Raw genomic sequence first — 22,147 nt, 5'->3', positions numbered from 1 at the left:
GTCCATCATTGAGGCTCGATGGAGGGCTCTCACATCAGTGAGGCTGTTTCAGTTCTTCCCGTTCAGCTGAACTTACCCCTGGATTTTCTTCCTTGCTGCAGACAGGGACATCTTTTATCATTCCTGATAGCTTTAGGGCATTATCTTTCCTTCTGCCTTTCTTTTTTGGACAGTGAAATGGAAAATGTATCTCTTCCAGTCTTTCGCATTGATTAATGGAGCCATTCCTCTGTGAGTTTCCAGTGAGCTTTAAATCTCTTTCTTTTTCCAGCTTATGATCACTGAGTCTATATTTGGTAAGACTCTGTCTGAAACTTTACATATTTCAGCATAAGGAGGTTGTCTGGTGTGTCCAGAGAGGACACGAAGCCTGTGGGTACCGTGGGGTGGCTCCGGGGGGACCATCAGCGCTGTCACTGCACTGAGTTGCATCTTTAGGGTTTTGAGCAGTGTCCTGACCCGCAATAAATACTGCTGTTGGAGCTCTGACCTTTAATGTTGCTGAAATAGAGGCACGCCGCGTGGTTCTCCTCAGCCTGAACCACGTGGCGACGCAGCCTTGGCGCGGGGCTCGGGGATCCCTCTCCACGATGCTTCGTTACCGGCAGACACGACACGCTGAATATGAAACAAGTGGTGCTGCTGCCGTCTCGGTGTGACAGCGTGCTGATTTGCTTCGTCTCGTCTCGCTTCCCCTGCAGCTCCTGGGTAATCTTAGAGACACTTCAGGTATCTCTTGAGCAACCGAAATCCTCCTTCATCATGGAGAGCCTCAAGAGGAGTGCAGTACGAGGAGAGATAGCCTTATCAGTGTGCCCTCCCTCACCCTGTGCCACGTTAGGGCAGGGGCTGGAGGATAAAAGGCGCTGATCAGAAGGCTCTATGAGGTGCCTGTGAATTTATTATCATTTGAGTGATAACGCAGGAGGGCTGAGGGCAATATTTTTCCCCATGTGCTGCACTTAAAACCGTGTTGGAATTTCTCCCCTTCTTTGCAGTCCTACTGCTCGGACCCGAGCCTGGTATTAGACTTGAAGAACCTCATCGTCCTCTTTGCAGATACACTCCAGGTACGTGGCGGCTGGCGACCGCTCTTTGTCTTACTCAACGATTGCACTGCTCACAGATGGTGTCTGTCAGTGGGGTTCAGTGGCTGACGTGGGCTCGCTGTGGTGGCTCGGCTTCTTGTTTGGCATTGTGGTGCATGAATTGTGGTGCCTGATGGACAGCCTGTTTCTCTCTGCACATAGAGTGGCCAGCGCCAAGCCTTGGCCACCTTGCCAAGCCCTTGTGCCTCCTGCCCACACCCAGCCCAGCGTTTTATAGCCCTTGGTGCTACCATTGTGATACATCACTGCCTAAATCCCTCCACCAACACCATACATCTCTGTGGTGGTGGTAGGGGAGAATTTGCCTTTGTGCTCCCTATTAAATAGAGAAAATAATCTTCACCTGCCTGTTGGTGACTTTTTCTTATCTGAAGTTGCTCTCTTTCCCCACCCTGCTGCAGGGATATGGCTTCCCGGTGAACCAGCTCTTTGACATGCTGTTGGAGATCCAAGACCAATATAGTGAAACCCTGCTGAAGAAATGGTCAGGAGTTTTCAGGTAAGAAGCTCTTTCAGCGAACTCATAAGAGGTACCTTATGAGTTTCTTACTGCTACCTTAAGAGTAGTTTTGGCTCAAAAATATTTTGAGAGAGATTAGTAGCGAGCTCATGTTTAAACTTTGGGCAACAGAAAACTTCAGCCTGGGCTCTCCTTGGGTGAAGGGACACCCAATTTAAATACAGCTGTGAGGATCCTGCGTGTGGTGAGATCTGTGCAATAAATCGGTGTAGACCAGAAATTTTGCATCCCAGAGAGATAAGGTTGTGGTTTTGTTATGGAGCTCACACTGACAGTTGATAGATGGAAGGATGCAAAAACCTGGTTTTGGAGCCACGTTACTGTGTCCTTGCTCCAGCACTGAGCCGTGAGTGTCTTGGGGCATCGGTGGCATATCCCGGTGTTGCTGCTGTAGGCACAGCTGTGAGCTGAGCAGTAGCCTAGAGGTAGGGCCCCATGCTGCGCTTTGAAGCCACCACCTCATCCTGTGATGGTCTTCCAGCCTGGAGAAGAGAAGGCTCCAGGGAGACCTTCCAGCAGCCTTTCATTACCTAAAGGGGCTACAGGAAAGCTGGAGAGGGGCTTTGGACAAGGGTGTGTAGTGATAGGACAAGAGACAATGGCTTTGAACTGAAAGAGGGGAGATTTAGATTGGATCTAAGGAAGAAATTCTTCCCTCTGAGGGGGGTGAGGCACTGGAAGAGGTTTCCCAGAGGAGTTGTGGCTGCGGCATCCCTGGAAGTGTTCAAGGCCAGGTTGGATGGGGCTTTGAGCAACCTGGTGTAGTGGAGGGTGTCCCTGCCCATGGCAGGGCGGTTGGAACTGGATGATCTTTGAGGTCCCTTCCAACCCAAACCATTCTGTGATTCTATGACTGAGATTTCTCAGAGGATGGAGCATTGTGAAATGGTGCTGGAGGATTGTCAATGCCCTAGTAGCTCAGCATCCCTCTTCCTCAAGTCAGGCAGGACTGAAGCTCTCTTGAGCTTTTTCAGGGGCTGGTGCTGAAGCTTCAGGCTGGACTAAAAGCAGCGCTGCGCTCTGGTTGTGGCTTTACGCATGCTGAAGGTGGGGAGCTGGGAGTGATCATTGAGTCCGGCTGCAGCAAAGGTGACTTCAACAGTCTCCAACATCGGGAGAAGTTGAGGCCTGTGGGGTCACATCTTAGACTGGCACCTGCTGCTCAAGAGCTTCCTGACCCAGCAGTAAATCTGGTCTTCATCACAGAGCTGTCTTTCTAACTTTTCTTTTATTTTCTTAGAAATATACTCGATTCAGATAACTACAGTCCCATCCCAGTGACAAATGAAGAAGTTTATAAGAAAATAGTTGGACAGTTCCCATTCCAGGACGCAGAACTTGAAAAGGTAATCATGAAACGGGGAAGGTGGCACGGTGTGTGTGCTGGAAACCCTGCGCCCTTGTTGGTGGCATTGAGAACTGCAAATGAAAGTGGCAAAAAAAACCCAACCCCAAAACCCCCAAACCAAATAAACAACAACAACAACAAAAAAACAAAACGGGGGGAAAAGAACAAATATACTTTCCGTGTGATGTGTTTCTCCTGGTGCGGGTGAGGAAAGTGTGTGTAGCAATACCTCAGTGATTTTGGGTTTGGATCATGGTGCACTATCACAGCTGAACAGCGCTTGCAGTAGACAAAAGACTAGAAATACCTGCTTCCATTGCTATGTTATTCTTGTTTTATGAACCGTGTTATTGACCTTTGTTTGTTTTCATCTCATATCTAAAAAAAAAAAAAGCCCAACAAAGTGGTATATCTTGGCATTTGCAGGAGTGTGTGATTGCAAAACCTAAGAGGAGTCAAATTTGACCTAGTCAGTGTCCCTTAAAAACCTGCTTGGCCTTCTGCTCCGCATCTGGCAGCCAGTGAGCCCCAAGCCTGGTGAACTTAATTAGGACTGGAGGGTTTTTTCGATCCGAGTCAAGTGTTTAGATTTCAGAAAGCCTGTGTCCTTCCCCCAAAACTGGATCCAGCTTCTCACTGTTAACGCTCTGCACCTCCCAGCCATGGGTGTGCTGGGACTGAAAGCTGGCCAGGAGAGGTTTGGTAGAGGACATCTGTTTCCTCTTGGCTTTTGGTGCTGTAAGCAAGTGCTCACCTTGGGCAGCGACGGTGGGAGGTGACCGAGCAAAACACCTTGTGCGTGGTGGGAGGTAAAAGTCAAGACGTTCTCCAGTGGGGGTTTTTTCATCGGAGTTAGGGAGTTGGGAGTGGGAATGAGGGTCCCATGGTGTTGCCTGCTCCCTCCTAGCTGCAAGATTCCTTCCAGCCCCTTTCAGACTCCAAACCCCTTCTGAACCCATGTGCCATTTGTAAGTGATTATCTGGTCTTTCCCTTGGCTGAAATGTTTATATAATATACAATAAATACTGGCTTGTTGTTTCATTGCTGGACTTAGCTAAATACCAGAATTAATTCGACTGCTTGGAACACATTGCTGGAAAGCAGTCGTCGCTCCTGTTAAATATCTGCTCTTCGACTTGAATTCTCTCCTGTATTTTACAGCAACCGTTTCCAAAGAAGTTCCCCTTTTCTGAGTTTGTGCCTAAAGTTTACAATCAGATTAAGGAATTCATCTACGCCTGTTTGAAGTTTTCCGAAGACCTTCATCTGAGGTAGGGGATGAGCATGCTAACGGTTGTAATAGAGAGGTTTTGACTGCACTGAAAGGTCTGAACAGGATTAAAATATGAATTCTCTTCCTCCAACCCTTCATGTGGCTCAACTGCTTGGAGATGTACCCTGTCTGGGCTGGTGGGCTCCTCGGAGTGGTGGTATCCTTCCTGTACAGGGGACTGGCCAAGTCTTCAAAAATAGCTGTCTCATGTAGGAAGAGATAGCCCAGGATTGTGGTAGCTGTATAAAAAGCGAGGATGTATTTCCCTCTGAGATGTTTCGGAGTTGGTCGTACTAAATAGATGAATGTTGCTGTCTCAAGAAAGACGATGATGTCCACTTGTCATCGGGTCAGTGCTTGGTATATCATCTACAACCTCCATGTGACCTTCCCGCACTGTCCCTGGAGGAGTGCGTTGGCAGGAAAAGTCCTGGAGTTTTGCTTTGCCCTGTGTGTTAATGAGCTTGGGCTGCTGCTTTAGGGCCTTTGTTTTTCTTATTTCCCGTGGGAGTTTCTATACAAATAATCTGATTTTTTTTTTTTTTTTTAAAGCCTCCAAAGTTTTCATTTCTCTTCCTTTGGGAGAAGGATAGTAATTTGGAGAGCTGCTTTCTCTCTCTCATCTGCTAGAGGACGTGGCAGCTCGCTGGTTGCTGTGGAAGCAGAAGACGTTTCTCACCCCGCGTTTAATCTCAGCCTTTCACCGGTGGCAGGTTGTTCTCTTTGGTGGCTCCCAGGGCTCTTAACCCGCGGGTCACCATTAAACATCTCGGTTTCTAAAGCCGGCGGAACGGTCTGATTTCACACGGATGCTGGTTTCACCAAACCCCTCCGTTGGCACTTCCCTTGCAAGTTTTGCGCTCTTCAGCATTACAGAGATGATTGGGTTTGTCAGGGAAGGGAAGAAAAGTGTCCCCTTGGGTCCCTCCTGAGGGATTCCCCCCCAGACATGTTATTAAAATTCCTTTCGACATTGGATTTTCCAGCCCTTTTTGAGGAGCAGTGTTGGGCAGGGGGAAGGGAGCCCAACTCTTGGCTTTTCTAACCAAACATTTGGAATATTTCTCTGAAAACCCCTGTTGACACTTTCTTCATTTCACCCTGACAGCTTGAATTAGGTTTTATTAGGAAGCTTGGCTACAAAGCCGGCAGCAAGTTTTCTTTCTCTTCTCTTTCTTTTTCTTCTTTGGTTGTCATTTACGTCGCACCCTGGAGTGATGGGGGTCAGCCCGTCACTCACTGGGGGCCTGAAGGTCATGACTACTGCAATGGGATACAGGACATCAGCTGTCATTAACCCAGACAGTTCGTTTAAATACTTCGCGGTCTTTTCCTGAAGAGCAGAGCCCATGGCAGAAAACGTACCTTGTATTTTCTTTTTCTCTTTTTTTTTTTTTAAACTAGCTCCTTGTGTTGGACGGGAGTGTTCTCCTTTATGTTGATCCACTTAGGAAAGTTATATTGTTTTTTCAAGTATTTGAAGAAAATTTGGAGCTTAGCGTGCATTTACAGAGGTTGCCTTTTTTTTTTTTTCCTTGGTGTGTTAATTTGATTAGGAAAAAGAAAATCTCCTTTATATTTCAGCAAGTTCTGCTTTTGTTAAAAAGCATGAACTTGAGTTCAGCAAGGAGATATCTTTAAAAGTATCCACTCAGTGGAAGGCTTCCTCCAGCTTCAGTGGAATTTCCCATTTTAGAAATAGGAAATATCTTTGGAAAACAGTGAGTGGAAGGATGAGATGTCAACTCTAATCTACCAGGACTGGTTGTTTTTGTTTTTTTTTTTCGCACAAAGCACTTGGGATATGATTTGTAAAGTGCTGAAAATAATTTAAGTACATAAAGTTATTAAAAATAAAATCAAATCAAAAATCAGAGGCTTGAATAACTAAATCAGGTTAGACCTTTAGAAAGCCACTTTAGGAGAGAGGAGATAAATACAGTTTCTTTGACAGCTCATATTATTGCTTCTGTGTTACTGGTGGTCTGTGGTTGTAGACCAAGCCCAGTAATGAAGTTGGTAGATCAAATTGACTTCAGACGTATGTAGCGAGCAGCAGGAATGATATCGTTCATCCGGAGGTTTTGTTTTCTTCTTGCGTATTGAGAATGGAGATCCAGCCTCTCTGTTGAACCAAGACCCAACCTCTCCTTCACAGCCAAGAGTGAAGTAGAACATCATACCACTGACTGGTACCGTTACTCTTTGCTAACTGGCCCCGCTGGTCTGAGCACTGGGTCTGGGCTGTTGGTATGAGCTTCTACTGCGTTCCTCATTTCAGCTTGGAGAGCTCTGGGCAAGGCAACAGCTCACACCCATCACTCCTGTTACCACCCTCACTTACCCCTTCTGTTGGAACAATGAAGATTTGGGGGATCGCGGACCAACACCTGGTCAAATCCTGCTCTTTTTTTGGCCAAGGAATGCTGCATTTGTTTTTTTTTTTCCTCCTGACTCAGCGTATGGACCTCATGGGAGATATCACAGAACCTCTGCTCCAGTGGAGCCCAACCGCAGGGATTACCTGACTGCTTCACCCACCATGTAACTACGGTTGCAACCTGATTTTCTAACTTATGCAGCCAACAACCAAAATAAGAATTGGAAACCTTTGGAAATGGTGCCTCTGTGCAAAGAAAGCACGGTTAGAAGTGCTTTGAAGAAGTAAAAGCGTCACGGAAGTGCTAAGCACTTTATATTTCAGCAATGGTTACTACTTGGCTATGCCCTGGAGCCTGTCGTGGCTGAGATGTTTCTGCAACTGAAGCGAGCAATCGAAGCAAACCCTCGGTTTGCAAAGCGTTGGGTGATACGGCCACCTCCGGCCGGCAGTGCTGGCTGTGGTGTCGGGCAGAGGGCGGCAGCGCCCCACTCCTGCCGGGAGCAGGGCGTGCACGCAGCCAGGCAGTTCCTGCCTTGTGTAATTTCCACGCCCTGATGACAGGTTGACGTTTGAATTAAAAAAGCAAGCTTTTCCAGTGCTGCTTAGTTGATCGCTGTGTTGGTTTAGTGAGAAAAGCTGACATCATGTCCAACCCCCCAGTTTTATTCCACATTTTCTTAGTTCCATGAAGCTCCAGCCAGCAGCATATCTTCCAGCCTCGGCCATTCTGCACCTCCACCATCCTTAGGGACGGGCATTTTTGGATTTCCCAAATGAGCCACAGTGCTTGTACAAAGATAAAGCTTTGTGTATCTCTGCTTTCCATGGAATATTTTTCTTTACCTGTTCTGAGCATGGGTCCAGCCCTTTTTGCTCCCCAGCCCCCTTCCCCGCTTCCTGCACCATTCCGGCTGCAGCAGGGAGCTGTCCTCAGTGTCACGGGGTCCCTTTGTGCCACTCCTTTGCTTTAAATCTCCTTTTTACCATCTGTAGATCATCACAGGGTTAGATTTTATTGGTTTTACTATGTTGAACCATGCTATAGTCTGGTGGAGGGGACTAGGGACAATCTGGTTCTTCCTGGGAGACGATGGAGAGCCGGGGGTGTATGTGCATGTGTGGTGGGTTTTGGGTTGGTTGGGTTTTTTTTTTTATCTTTAAGTAAAACCTTATTTGAGAGCCCTAGCCATGGTATAAAGACATGGAAAATTCATTCACTCGTTTCTTTCCCCCTCACATTTTGATTTCCCTTCCCCACTTCTAAAAACTCAAACGCATCACCTCGGACCTCACATCAAAACCTTGCGAGAAGGAGCCAAAGGGTCCATCTGGGGCATGAAGTGGGCTAGTCTCGATCAGCACTGGCACAGGATGCCCTTCCCCACCAAACGGGAGGAAAATAAACTCACAGGGATGAGTGGTGATGGTCTAGAAGAGACCTGCACTAAGACTTTGGCTGATGACATGGAATTTCAATTTGAAACTGAAATCAAATTTGATCTTTGAGATCCCTTCCAACCCTAACCATTATTCTATGATTCTATGAATTTAAATGATCAGGAGCTGGGTCCTGCTGGGTGCTGGGCGTGCGGGAGTTGTGCAGCTGGACTTTTCCTTGGGAAAGCTGCAGCGAGACATGACTTTCTCAGTCTTGTGGAAATATGAGCATGACTTCGCGAGTGGGGAGCAGTATTTACCGCTTCTCCCAGGAATTTGGGGCATTTCGGGGCAATTCTCCTGCACCCTCCACTACATCAGGTTGCTCAAAGCCCCATCCAACCTGGCCTTGAACACTTCCAGGGATGGGGCAGCCACAGCTTCTCTGGGAAATCTGTGCCAGTGCCTCACCACCCTCAATGTAAAAAAATTTCTTCCTTAGATCCAATCTAAATCTCCTCTCTTTCAGTTTAAAGCCATTGCCCCTTGTCCTGTCACTGCACACCCTTGTCCAAAGCCCCTCTCCAGCTTTCTTGTAGCCCCTTTAGGTACTGGAAGGCTGCCGGAAGGTCTCCCCGGAGCCTTCTCTTCTCCAGGCTGAACAACCCCAACTTTCTAAGCCTGTCTCCATAGCAGAGGTGTTCCAGCCCTCGGATCATCTTTGTGGCCTCCTCTGGGCTCGCTCCAACAGCTCCATGTCCTTCCTGTGTTGGGGATTAAGTTCACTGAAGGCCACGCAGCGCTTGGGCAGGATGAGCAGGTCCAGAAGGCTGCCATGGGCACAGGGTTGCTGTTGGGGAAGGCTCAATCTTGCTTTCCCAAGCATCAGGCACTGATGGACCAGGGCTTAGCTCAGTGTATCTGCTCTAAAATTAAATAGGCACAGAAATTTGGGAGGTATGAGCTGGATAAGGGCTGGTAGCGCCCATCCCCACACAAGCAGGCACCTCAATAGCAGGAACCCAGCATCTCCCACACCTCGCATGCCAACAGTGGGGTAACTGCAAGGTTTCCTTTTGTTTCTTGTGTCCATCCCTGCTTTGTAATCTGGCCCATTTGTCCGGTAAAACAGAAGAAGGAGCAAAAGGTCACGAGCTTGATTTACTGGGAGCCTTCAGTTATTAAAGCTTCTCAGCCTTCCAGTTGTGGAAATTTTCTTTGCCCTCAGCTGCCTGTCACTGCGCTGCCAGAGATAAAGCCCTGTGGTGTCAGGGCTAACGCAGGGCCAACGACAGATCAAAGGAGCCTGTGCTGTGGTGGGTTTCCAAACCCTTTTTCAGAAAGAAGAGGTCACACCTTGCTGGCGTGCACGTTGGAGGGGCAAGCAAAGACCATCAGCGTGTTGCAAGAGCTTCTGATGTAAAAGAAAAAGCTATAAGGAGATTGTGGGGGGGATATTTTTGGGGTTTAATTTGGTTTTTTTCCCCCATTGCAGGTCTTTGATCCCTTTCCCCTTCATACTGAATGTGCTCAACTCCAGCGTTGTGTGTAGGGTGGTGGCTTGGCTGCATGGGTTAGTGCTACCCCACACTGGACCAGCCCCTCTGAGAAGAGAGGCTCAGGGATGTAGATTTAGCAGACGTTAGTCCCCGTTCCTTACTGACACACGCATAAAAAGCCTAAATTGTTGATATTCTGGTATATAGTAGTATACAGTATATATTAGTGCAGCCATACGGTGCACGGATGCATGATCATGCGTAAGGCAGAAGAGGTTGGGAAGAAAACTGGGTGATGAAGGCTCCAGGCGATTTTCTTTTCGTAGAGCGTTTTGCAAATCTCTCTTTAAATTCTACTTTTCAGCTCCACGGAAGTTGATGATATGATTAGAAAATCTACAAACCTGCTGCTGACCCGAACGCTGAGCAACAGTTTACAGAACGTCATCAAGAGGAAAAACGTCGGGCTGACGGAGGTAGGACGTGGCTTCGAGGAGAGCCATTTCTAGGGCAGGGTGACAGAAGGGGGTTTGGTTCCTTGGAGCTCCTTACAGCAGCTTTGGAGATGCTGGTTTGGAGCATTATTATAAAATATTTGGTTGGAAAACAATAATGGAACCACTAAACATTGCCGTACAAAGCAAGAAACACTTCACGTTGTGGGAGAGAGGAAGTTTTTTTACTGTTGCTGTTACCATGACCCATCTTCTGAATTTGCTGAGCGTTATATATCTGAATTAAAATAAGAGGACTTCAAGGAGCACCGGAGAAGAGCCAAGTGGGAACTATGAGAGTCCCCGTCTGTAGGTGACGTTTGAGGCGGTTTTGTTTCAGCACATTGCTACAGTATAAGCTCTACATCAACATTTTCTTTTTGTGATCGATGCTTTTTTGGGCACAAAGTCAGATTTCTGAAAAGTGTGATGCATGTGAATCATGACTATTTGGGAATGTGTGTGGTCCCCAGGGCTGTTTGGGTGCCTTAGTTGGACCTCTGTGTGCTTTTATTAAATGAGTAGGTAGTAATACAGTTGCAGTTGTCTAATTGTACTGTAGAACTGTGTCCTGTTCTCTGGACACCATAAATACCCTATGGAGGTGAATTTTGGAGAGTTTAGGGAGTTTTCAGTGGTATATATTTACACATGGTGCTTCCTCAGCCCTTTATCTTGCAGTCCAGAATCTCGCTGCTCCCTGGGGGCAAATTCCTCTTGCCTCCTGCTCCTCCCAAGGCTCCCTGCACAAAGAGGAATGCAACACTATCCCTGCACTCTCCATCCCCCAAATGATCTTTTTGCTGCTTGTTGCAAGCATTCCCCCGGTGTGACGGAGGGTAGGGAGGGCGAACCGAGTACCGCAGTCCTCTCGGCCGCTCTTGCCCAGTTTAGACGGCCTAGATGTTCCTTGGCATCTTCCACCTTGAGTGAAGGCCATAACTTTCTTTGGCCTGAGAGTGGCTTCTTCACGTGCTTTGGAGCTGGAGAGGATTTTTGCGAGGAAAGCCTACATAGCGCGACTTGAATAAAGGCGTAGTATGTCCAGAGACTGATGTTCATCACTGAATCTCTTCTCATATTTTCATCCTCTTGTTCTTTACCACTTTCCAAGGTACAACTAGCTCTCTCCTGGGGTTCTGTCTACCATCAGTTTTTTCTTATCTGATTGAAGAAAAACTACTTTGAGCATCTTCATCCCCTCCTGCCTCTTTTCTTTGGGTAACCATTGACCTGTTTGTCCAAATGGAAGCACACAGCATTTTCCTCTGAGTTTCTCAAATCCTTCCCTCAGAAGAGACATTGATGTGACTGTGTGGAGCACAGGAATTAAAGGGTGCGTTGAAGAGTCCCAGATCATAAACAAGCATGGTCCTGGTGTCAAAGATGATTGCAGAAGATGTTTAAGTACCCTGTGTAACTAACACTTCCAAGATTTAATTTTTGCGCAAAACAACACCATCCATTTCTGGGCTCTCCAGTGTCATTTTTCCAAGCAATGGAAAAGGTATTACAAGGCTGTGTACCAACCGTCCCGGTCTATTCTCTTCTTCATTTTTTATTGCTGTTTTTTGGGGCTACCTCTCAGCAGCAGATGTTGAAGTTTGCTACCCAGTCTACTCCAAATAATCCTGATGTCTCGTATAATCCTGATATCCATCACCAAAAGAGAGAGGAAAGATGCTACTATTTTTTTTAATTTGAATACCCCAACCAGAAGGTCTTACATCAATGAGAAGGTCTTACCCCTCTGAATTCAAGAGGTCAGAACTTGAAAGCACCAGAGAGGGATGAGTAAAGCTCATAGTAAGTGGTAGAAGAGAATCAAAGCAATTAGGACCTCGAAGTTTGATAGCTGATCTGGAGCAGTAAGTTGTGATGATCAGAGAAGTTTAGGAGGAATTTTAGAGTTGGAAATATCTAATATTTAATTAGCTTGAAACAATAGGAAAATACATCACGATTGCGATGTGAAGACTATCTGACAGAGAAAGGCAATCAGGTGAACGCTTGTTTGAAGGCAAAACTCAAGAAGAGAATTAATCCAAGGGGTTCAGAAATGAGAAGCCCCGCCCTACTTACCTGTGTGATACATTTCAGGGACCAAGTACTAAACAAGAGGAGTTCAAATAGATTGTAATTTGATTTCTTAAAAACAAAAACCTGACTCAAATCGTAGAAGGGTTGGCTGGAAAGGACCTCTGGAGGTACCTAGCCCAACCTCTCAGTGGAAGTGGGATTATTACTTGCTTGGATCACATCAAGGTTTTCTCTACCTGACTTTTAATTTCTCAAAAACATAGGTGGAGTTGTTTAGCCCAGCCGGCAGCTGAGCTACCGCACAGCTGCTCACTTCTCCTGCTCCTTGGAAGGGATAAAAATGTAACCAAAGGCCTGAGGGTCAAGACAAGAACAGGGAGGGATCACCCACCAACCATGGCCCCGGGCAAAACAGACTCAGCTTGGGGTCAAATCAATTTAATTTGTTAACAGTTCATTCAGAGAGGATAATGAGAAACAAAGCCAGATCTCAAAAACACCTTCCCCCCACCCCTCCCTTCTTCTCAGCTCTACCTCCTCCCCAGCGGCGCAGGGGGACAGGGAATGGGGGCTGCAGGTCAGTTCATCACATGTTGTTTCTGCCACTCCTTCCTTAAGGAGGAGGACTGCTCACACTCTTCCCCTGCTCCAACTGTCCTTTCCTTACAGGAGATAGCCTCCTAGAAGTTCTCCAACATGAGTGCTTCCCTCAGGATGCAATCCTTACCCATCAGATTGCTCCAGCGCAGGCATCTTCCCCATGGAGTCACAGCGTTTTTGGGTGCAGCCACCAGCCCCACGTGGGGTCTGTTTCCACAGATTGCATCTCTACTCCACCATCAATCTCCAGCAGTGTGGAGTCCTTTCCCATGGGGACAATCCTCTATGAACTCCTTTGGGCGCAAGCATCTCTGCTCCAGTGTGGGGTCCTTCACGGGTTTCATGTGGGTCTCTGCTCCACTTTTAATCTCCGCAGGCGGCAGAGGGTCTGCTGCTGTCTCACCATGGGCTGTGGGGGAATCTCAGCTCCGACGCACTTCTCCTGCTCCCTCTTCACTGTCCTTTTTCTCTGTGTGGCCATTTCTCTCAGGTCTCAATCCTCTCTTCCTCACAGCTATGCTGGGCCTGACCACCTGACAAACCTCCGTGGTCCTGGTGGGAATGAACTCTGCCCAGCGGGTGCCCCAGGAGCGGGGCATTTCGGAGCTCTCCAAGCTGTGCCACCGCAGCCATCTCCAGTTGGGCAGTAGCAACCTAGCGTGGGCAGCTGCCCGCCCAAGAGGCCAAGGGGGGCCAGCCCCATGCGTCCCCACTCTCCTCACTGCAGGTCCTGCCACTTTGGGTTCCTTTGTCCCCTTCTTAAATGTTGGAGAGGCACTGACTGGCTCAGCCCTGGCCAGAGATCAGTCTGACCAGTTTTGGAGCTGGGGAATCTTCTAGCAGCTTTTTACAGGGGCCGTGTCTGCAGCCCCTCCCCTGCTACCAGAACCCCATCACACAAACCGCACACAGTAGGTCCCACAGCTTCTCTGGGCACCCTGCTATGGTTCTGTGCTGCCTTCCCAATGACTCTTTTCCTTCCTGATATCCCAGATGAACATCCCAACTTGTCACCATTGCCCCTTCTCCTGCCACCTGGCACTAACAAGAGTCGGATTCTATAAACTTTGTAGCGTGGCTTCAATATTTAGGTGCCTGCAACACTCAAAATCAAAAGATGGATGATTAATCCATCTCATTCAGAAGATTTGTGAATGTTTCGAAATAATTTCTTTGAAGGAGGTAACCGTGGACTGCCACACCGTATTCCAGCAATGAAATTATATCAGTCTGGAGCATTATAATGACTTCTGAGTCTGTAACAGAACTGTTTTGGCATCATATCTGACCTAAGCATTATTTAGACAGGTTTTGTTGTAGCTTATGTTGCCACCTTGGGTATATTCACAGTAGTCTGCCCAGAAAAAAAGCATCTGTGTAAGGAATTAATGATGCTTCCAAGTCAGTGACCCCAAAGTGGAAGCTCTGGATTGTAAATGTTTGTGTTGGTTGACTTCAGCAGAGGCTTTGGCTCTGTAGTTGCCTGTAATGTCCTGAGATAGTGCCAGGTGAAGGCAGCTGAGAAGATGGCGTGAAGACAGTTGCGGGTAATGGTGGATATGATACCACAGGAGACACCAGGGTGAGGTCTGCTCTTCACCCACACCACCCTCAGAAAACGAAAACCTTGTAGTTCCTTTGTGAAATGCCTCGGTGTGACGTTGTTCGGCGGTGCTCAGGACGCGGTTATTTAGGGTTCATGAGCAGACAGAACACTCGGGGTTTGATGTGTTGTGTTTGAACTGCGCTGAAAAGAGCCCTGAGTGACAGCTGAATGTAGGAAAGTCATTTACAAAAAAATCATCTTTTGTGGTATTAGTGGCTGTCATGGGAAATGCTTCCCCCCAAAAATTATCTTTTATTTAAGTTTCTGATGTTGTTAAAGGAGGAGAGCCTCTGAGCATGTAGCAGAGCTTAGTGTGTTTGTACAGTGTCAGCTTTTCATGCCAGAATTTGTTCTAAATTGGCATCCATTAACCTGGCACGGCCCTGACTTCAGCAGCACCATCTTTCAATACCTTTTTTGCCTTTGCAGCTTGTGCAGATTATTATAAATACGACCCATTTGGAGAAATCCTGCAAGTTCCTAGAGGAATTCATAACCAATATCACTAATGTACTTCCAGAAACCGTCCACACTACGAAACTCTACGGGACCACAACCTTCAAGGTGAGCAGGCTGGTAGATCCACCTCTGGGGAGCTGCTGTTGATGTTTGCTTTGGAGAGTATCTGCTTTCAAAGTGCGTGTTGGATGTAGGGAGCTGAGCTAAGCAGTAATTTTGTCATATCTGAGAAGCTTTCACCATCGAACTAGCTTTTGGGTTTGTTCTTCGGAGCATCACTTCAGTTGAGATCTTGAGCCTTTGTAGCCCTGATTTACAGGCTGTGACTGCAGCGCTTATTATCGAAAGGATTAAGCAGCTTCTAAACAAAAGCCTGATTTTTTTAAAACCTTTTCTTCAATGAATTTTCATTTTGCTGTTTGAGCGACATACAGTGTTACACACATCTGGCCGTGGACACAAGCTCTCCGCTTTCACCCAAGAGGAGAACAAATGTTCAGAACTTACATTTCTGCATCTTTCCACTTCTTTTATCATTATTCCCTAAAAATCAGGGCTGGCATCCCCTCCAGGGATGGCGACTCCACCACTACCCTAGGCAGCCTGTTCTAATGTCTGACAACCTTTTCGGGGAAGACATTTTTCCAAATACCCAGTTCTAACCTCCCCTGGTTCAACTTGCGGCTGTTTCCTCTCATCCTGTCACTTGTTACTTGGGAGAAGAGACGGACCCCCACCTTGCTACAACCTCCTTTCGGATAGTTGTAGAGAAGGTCTCCCCTCAGCCTCCTTTTCTCCAGGCTGAACACCCCCAGTTCCCTCAGCTGCTTCCCATAAGACCTGTGCTCCAGACCCTTCACCAGCTTCGCTGCCCTTCTCTGGACACGCGAAAGTGCTTTCAGAGGGCAGGAATTTCTGTGGTTAGGTTCTAGAGAAGGAAACATGCTATCTTTAAGCTGAGCAGCAAATGACTGAAGTACTTGCTGAACTTACCTTTTCATACCGTTGCTCTGGCACGGAGGCTCCTCTGATGTCCTCCTGCGCCCCACACCCACACGCAGTTTGGTGAGTCCCAACTCTTTTCCACACAGAACGTTCCTCTCTCATTTCACTCTCACTTCCATCCCACACTAGATTTGTCCTTCTGCTCCCTGGGTTGCAGCAGAGCCAGACACCAGCTTGATCATGCCCACCACTGACCTGGTGGCACATGTCCCACCAATCTGAGCTAACGTGGGGCTGTAGCAGCCCTGTAGTTGCCTACAGGTGCTTTGTCTTGTGCTACCTTTAACACTAAGGTTTGGGTCAATCTCATGTCTTATTGCTTGTGTAGACCTGTGGTACAGAGACTCCACCTCATGTAATGTGGTCTTGTTTCCCAGGATGCCCGCCACGCTGCTGAGGAGGAGATTTACACTAACCTGAACCAGAAGATAGACCAGTTCTTGCAGCTGGCGGACTACGACTGGATGGCCATGGAGCCGGGCAGCAAGGCCAGCGACTACCTTGTCGATCTCATTGGCTTTCTACGCAGCACGTTTGCTGTGTTCACCCACCTCCCGGTGAGCCACCTTCACCCATTTACTTTCTTTTTCTCCCTGGGGAGCACGCGGGCATCCGATGGGGCTGTTGAAACTAATGGTTGTTCAGATTTAATGGAGTGTGATGGAAATGGGGCCTTGGACTGTCAAGTGCTATGAAATAACAAATCTATTTTTAAAGCAAGCTATTTCATGTGCCACCAGAAGTTGGGCTTCAGTGAGAGTCTCCTCGAGTATTTTCAAGTCCGCTTATACATAAACAAGGAAAATATCGCAGTCCACCACGTAGAAGTAGGACCATAATTCACTAGCCACCTATATTTTACATACATTAACTTTCATCTTAATGGACGTTCAAGATTTTTTTCAAGAGATCCCAGTATAAGAGTGTCCATTATTTGAAATGCAGATACATTTCCAAATGTTTGTCAAGTCACTGGATGCCTTACATCAAAATATTGCTCTGCCTTGGAAGGCAGCATATGTTTCTTTCTTTTCTCTGCTGTCTAAAATATGCCTGTGTTTATGCTGTTATTGTCATCAAAAAACGTATTTTATGTTGGTTTTTGCAGTTGGCTGAGTAGTGTCCCCTTGAATAGGAAAAACAGAATCATCGGGGAGTTTCATTTTTGCTCAAATAGCTTATTTTTTCCTTTAAATAAGATTAGTTCTGGATATATACTTATGAGTATCTTCAGTCAGATGGTATTTTGAAATAGCAAATCCACTGAACACTATATTTGCCCTAAAAACAATTTCTAATCTTTCTTCCTTCCTTAACTGTTACTGATTTGTTGGTACTGGGTGCCCAGGATTATAGAACACTGGCACATGCCGGGCATCTGTCATGGGCTCAAATATAAACAGGAAGAAAAGACTAGTCATACACAATGGCAGTTTCCTTCGCTCCCTTCTGCTTGTTTATGCCACTATGATTGCTCTACTGGAAGGACGTTCAAGCACTCCAGAGCCGGTTTAGGAGGTGTCAGAGCCCCGGAACTTCGCAGTCTTCTGTGTGGCTCCTGTCTTTGGTCTTCTCTATCACAGCAGGAGGGTTTGGTGGCAGGATGGAAATGAGGACTGATTTGCTGTGAATGGAGAAGCCACCAGAAGAGAAATGAAAGTGGCTTTCCTGGTTCTCTGTACCTGGAGGTGTTTTTGAGGAGAAGGTGCTTTCTTGGCTCTGTTATCACTGGAACAAACTATAAATAAAGCATTGCCTCCCATGCAGAGAGATTGGAAGGGCTTTCATCCATCTTCTTGTTCAGGTCAGGTGTATCGCCGAAACGTCCCCTCCGTTGGCAGCCCTGAGCAGTGTGGGTGGTGGCCATGCGAGCAGGCATGGGGCAGGTGCCCTCTGGAGGCAGGAGGTGCTTGGAGATGGTTGGATTCCTCAACTGCTGGATTTCTCCTTAAAAAAGGAGATGTGACTGCACAGGGCTGGTTTATCACCTGGAGACGACGTCCACAAATCATACTGAGAGTACTTAGGCAAGAAAGTAATGGAATTTGACAGGGAGATTGGTCTCTGCACCAGAGCATGAAGCATGGCTAGCAGGAGAGATGAGGATGGGGAGAGATGCCCACAATGATTTATGAGATGGACCTGGAGTAATTTGTCTTCCTTAAATATTAATGTTTCCTTTTAGAGTGAGTCAAAATTGTTTTGGAGACTGGGAGGGCAGCTAGTTGGTCTAAAAAGGACTGAGGCAGATCGAAGCAGCCTTTTTTCTTCCAGAACTGGATTAGGCAGGACCCAGCTGAGAAGACTGTCTGTAGTTTGCCGTGGTGGAGGTGCCAGCCAACGTGCTGGGTCCTGTTCAACCATCACATGCGCAGTGTCTTGTTGACAGCATTGCATGGCACTGATCCTGCTGACAGCCCCCGGATGGGGCAGGAAGGTCCATCAGATGCCGCCATCTGATCTGTGAAACTGTTGGGTTGTAGGAGATGTAGGTCTGAGATTTTTCTATATACGTTGGCATTCCTTTAGAGGAGCACTACAGTGTCGCTGTCATTGAACGTTGCTGATGGGTCCCCACGTACGCTTGCGGGCAATGGTGCATGAGAGCAAGTCAGAAAAAATCAGGGTACATGAAAAAAGGCACCTCGCTCCCTTGTTCTCTCTGCTGGTTTGTTCTTGTGAGGTTCAAGGGCCTTTTTTCCAGAGGCTTGTTTAGAAAAACATGAAAATTTTTGCATTTTTCTAAATGAAATGTAGGAGATAAGACGTGTAGAAGCCCACATCTGTCTAAAACAATGCAGAAAAAATGATGGAGATGTTTGTGAAAGCATCAAAAATGTGAGGTGAGCTTTATTGTGGAAGGGAAGAATCAGAGGAGTTCGAAGGGGAAAGGAACTGTCTCCAAAAAAGGCAAATTATAAGTAAAAAATGTTATTGCAGGATTGCTAGTGGCGAGGTAGAGCTGTTTCTCTACTGCTGGTCCGAATCCAGCCCAAATCATTGGCACTATAGCGTTATGATCTAAAAGGAGTTGCTGCTCTGTTTGAAATGAGTTTTCAGCCCAGTCTAGCTGTAAAACAGGATTTCCACACTGCCAGTAGCTCACGAAGAAGAGCAAGTGACTGTGCACCATGCTTGGAGGGGCACACTTGGGTGAGGCATTCTTCGAGCATCTTCTCATTCGTAGAAGTGGACTCCGTGCAACACTGTCCCTTCCTGTTCTCATGTCCTTTGCCGGTTTGGAAAATCCTCCCGTCTTTCAGAGCTGATAAGCGAGTACCTTCATGTTGAATTTACACATTTTTTTAAAAACCAAAAAGCGTTCTCCTAGTATTGGAACTTTCAGCAGGTTTTTAGAAAAAAAGAGAGGCAGTCTCAGGAGATGACTACGTGGCAGGAGCTGAGCTACTCACCTGCCTTTTGTCACGACAGTAATTACCCCAAGAAAAACCTTCACCTGCTGATCAAAGAAACTCAGCCTGGGCATGTCGGTGGTTACCGCACTAAAATTACACCAACAAAGAGCGCTGTCCTGTAATAGAACAGAGCCGAAAGTCCTGATCCTGCAAATATGCAGGCGGCTCCTTAACGTGATGGGTGTGAGTAATCCCATTGTCTCGGACAAGGCTGTTCATCTGCAGGAAACCTTTCTGGGATCAAGGCTCCAGCTTGCCGCAAGGCAGGTCAAATGGCCTTGAAGGGTCCGGTTGACTCAAGTCAACGTTTCGGAGAGGGGGTGAAGAGCAGCAGAGATGCTGAGTGAGCTAAAAGGTGACTCCAAGCCAAGATTTGGGCATTAGATTTTGCGTTGCCCTTTTTGGATATATCAAGCTGAATTTTTCCTGTATTTACCGGAGGCATTTCCAGAGTGAGATTGGAAAGGTCCTCTGGAGGCCATAGAATCATAGAATAGTTTGGATTTGAAGCATCTTTAAAGGCCATCTAGTCCAGCCCCCCTGCAGTGAGCAGGGTCATCTTCAGCTAGATCAGGTTGCTAAGAGCCCCATCCAACCTGACCTTGAATTTTTCCAGGGATGAGGCATCTACCGCCTCTCTGGGCAGCCAGGTCATCTGGTCCAACCCTCCAACTCAAGCATGAAAGATAACCCAGACCAAAGCTAGTCCTGGCTCACGGAGTGGCATAGAGCCTCCACTTTCTCTAATGTTCAAGCAGGAATTGTAATCCCTAATTTTTCCGTCAGAGGATCAGAGTAGACATGATGGTGGAAACCCCTTCGTATTAGGAATCCATGGGATCGATTTGCTTTTTCCAGCTTTGCTTCAGGATGCTGAGCCCCCAGCTGCAAAGGCCATGCTGGTGGATACAGCGCGTGCCAGGAGGGAGGAGAATTTCATGGTGAAGTTAAGGGAGTTTTGGTACATGCCACTGCTGCATGACATTTTTGTGGTGGTTTAGAGCCACAATTTGAAAAGGGTCCGCTACGTGCCCAAAATATCTCCAAGCAAATAACATGCTGGTAGAAATCAAAGCATAATTAACATTTGACTTCAAGGCTGCCCTCTTCTTGCGTTAGCCAGGGAGAGTCAGTCACTGCTGCTGCTGCAGTTATTAATACAGGATGCTTGGACCTCCTTTGAAAGAAAATCCTTTTTTCTTTTTTTTTTTAAGAAAAAAAATAGGGGAAAAAAAAGTATTTTAGGAAAAAAAAAAAAAGGTGGTTTCTGGTTTTCAGCAAGTCAAGGGCCATGGCCTCCAAAAAAATTAACATTTCCAGCATAATACTTTAAAAAGAATGACTGAAAAAGCCTTTTGTCTTTGATGGCTGATTGTTGTTTTTATTTCTTGTTAGACAAGTTAATGTAAATCGCATTGACAGGGCTACTCCAAACACACTGATTTGTTGACATTAAGCTTCTCAAAGATGGAGGGTTGTGTCAACACCTACAGCCAACTGTCAGGTTAACAAAGCAAGGATGTTTTCTTGGGGGAGGGGAGCAGAGTTGGGGGGAAGAGAGGGGGTGGGGGGGTGTTTTGTTTTTATTTCAAGTTTCCTTTAATCCTCTGTTAGTCTTGTATCTTGATAACCTCCCTTGGAAGGTAATCGGGGCAGGTCAAGAGGTGATGCCGACCCGGGAAGGGGAAGCAATCTTTCAACGATCGAACCGTCTTGAGCGGTTCAGCTTGAACTCTCTGCAAAGGGCTTTTGGGGTTGGTGGTTTTTTGTTATTTTTTTTTTCTCCTTTTTTGCTTATTTTTGCCAGATGGCAGGCACAGATTTCAGCTGGAGCCACGCTCTGCCCGCGACGTTTTTGCCTTATTCGCTGTATTGGCGTTTCATCCCGGTTGCAAATAAATGCACTGGCCACAGCAGCTCTTGCTTTGGTAGAGCGAGCTTTGGAAGTGTTTATTTTCTTTTTAAAGAGAACAATTACCTCTGTTTTTATTTGAAAAGCCAAATCCCTCTGTAATATTTTAAAAGGCAAGGCACTGTGCGTGGAAGTAAACTGCCTTGAACTTTGCACCAACTACAGCCTTGACCGTGTTGAGAGGGACCCAAGTGGAATATAAGCATCATGAAAACATCGTATGAGCACCAAAAACACTTTTTTTAGATTTACATGAGTCCTGTCTGTGCTTAGATAACATCTCCTCACCCTTGGAAGAGCTGAGCAAGTTTTGCTTGAGCTGATCCCTGCTGTCGCTCACGAGGGTTTGACAACCATCACCTTCATCTTACAGATGGGAAAGCTGAGACACCTTGCAGAGCATACCTAATAGTAGTAAAACTGGTCTTGTGGTACTTTGATTTCCTCATCATCCTCCTTAGACCAGGTTCAAGGAAGCCATATTGCTTTTTTAATACTCTGCCAACTGTCGAGCAGCCAGCACCTCGGTTGGAGTGTTGGTGGGTTGTAGGCACCTGCGGGCGATGACTGATGTGTACCTCTCTGCCTTTCTCGCTGTTGCTTTGCTCTCTTCTGCATTTGACTTTATACTCCCTGTGTTGTCCTCCGTAGGGGGATGTAGATGTCCACTCTACAATGTCGGTGAGTACAAGACCGCCTGTCACTTGCGTTTGGTCTGCTCTGCTCGCGCCTCAAATGTTAGAGGGTGAGTTGAACCAGAAAAGGTCGTCAGTCTTGGAAGGGAGGAAAGGACGAATAGAAGTTTACCTCATTAGGATAAATAAGAGACCCAGGGAAAGGATCTCACAGTCATGTTGTTGCAGTAGCATTGCTGAATTGTTGCTTTTAGAGCGCAATGTATTTAACTGGCTCCCTTTATCCCCCCTGCATCCTTAAATGTGCAGGGAATTAGGGGAAACGCCTGTTAATTCGGAAAGCGTGATGGGATCTTCAACCTCTGCTTGAAAGAGAAGAGATCTTTGTAAAATCCCCCCCTTGCTCCCTGTTTTTTGTTCAGACAAATCCACCGTGGAGATTTCAGCCTGATGTTCCTCCTGGTCTAAGT

At 46.8% G+C, this 22,147-nt stretch overlaps 1 protein-coding gene across 6 annotated transcripts in view; it reads left to right on the top strand.

The window, feature by feature from the left end:
• EXOC6B (exocyst complex component 6B) overlaps window positions 1–22,147 on the top strand; it is a 326,648-nt gene that overhangs the window by 198,036 nt on the left and 106,465 nt on the right. For 2 of the 6 annotated variants that reach the window (XM_086611373.1, XM_086611372.1), the window contains 8 exons: window positions 999–1,070; window positions 1,511–1,608; window positions 2,870–2,975; window positions 4,140–4,249; window positions 9,875–9,986; window positions 14,680–14,814; window positions 16,092–16,271; window positions 21,694–21,723. In XM_086611373.1, the coding sequence (XP_086467499.1) occupies window positions 999–1,070; window positions 1,511–1,608; window positions 2,870–2,975; window positions 4,140–4,249; window positions 9,875–9,986; window positions 14,680–14,814; window positions 16,092–16,271; window positions 21,694–21,723 (843 nt within the window). The remainder of the gene's footprint in view (window positions 1–998; window positions 1,071–1,510; window positions 1,609–2,869; window positions 2,976–4,139; window positions 4,250–9,874; window positions 9,987–14,679; window positions 14,815–16,091; window positions 16,272–21,693; window positions 21,724–22,147) is intronic. The other 4 variants (XM_086611374.1, XM_086611375.1, XM_086611376.1 and 1 more) reach the window with 2 other exon arrangements.

Source organism: Tauraco erythrolophus, chromosome 5 (genome assembly GCF_009769465.1).
Source record: "Tauraco erythrolophus isolate bTauEry1 chromosome 5, bTauEry1.pri, whole genome shotgun sequence".
Lineage (NCBI taxonomy): Eukaryota > Metazoa > Chordata > Aves > Musophagiformes > Musophagidae > Tauraco > Tauraco erythrolophus.
The sequence above is the reverse complement of the archived record's forward strand: the minus strand, read 5'-3'. Positions and strand labels throughout refer to the sequence as shown.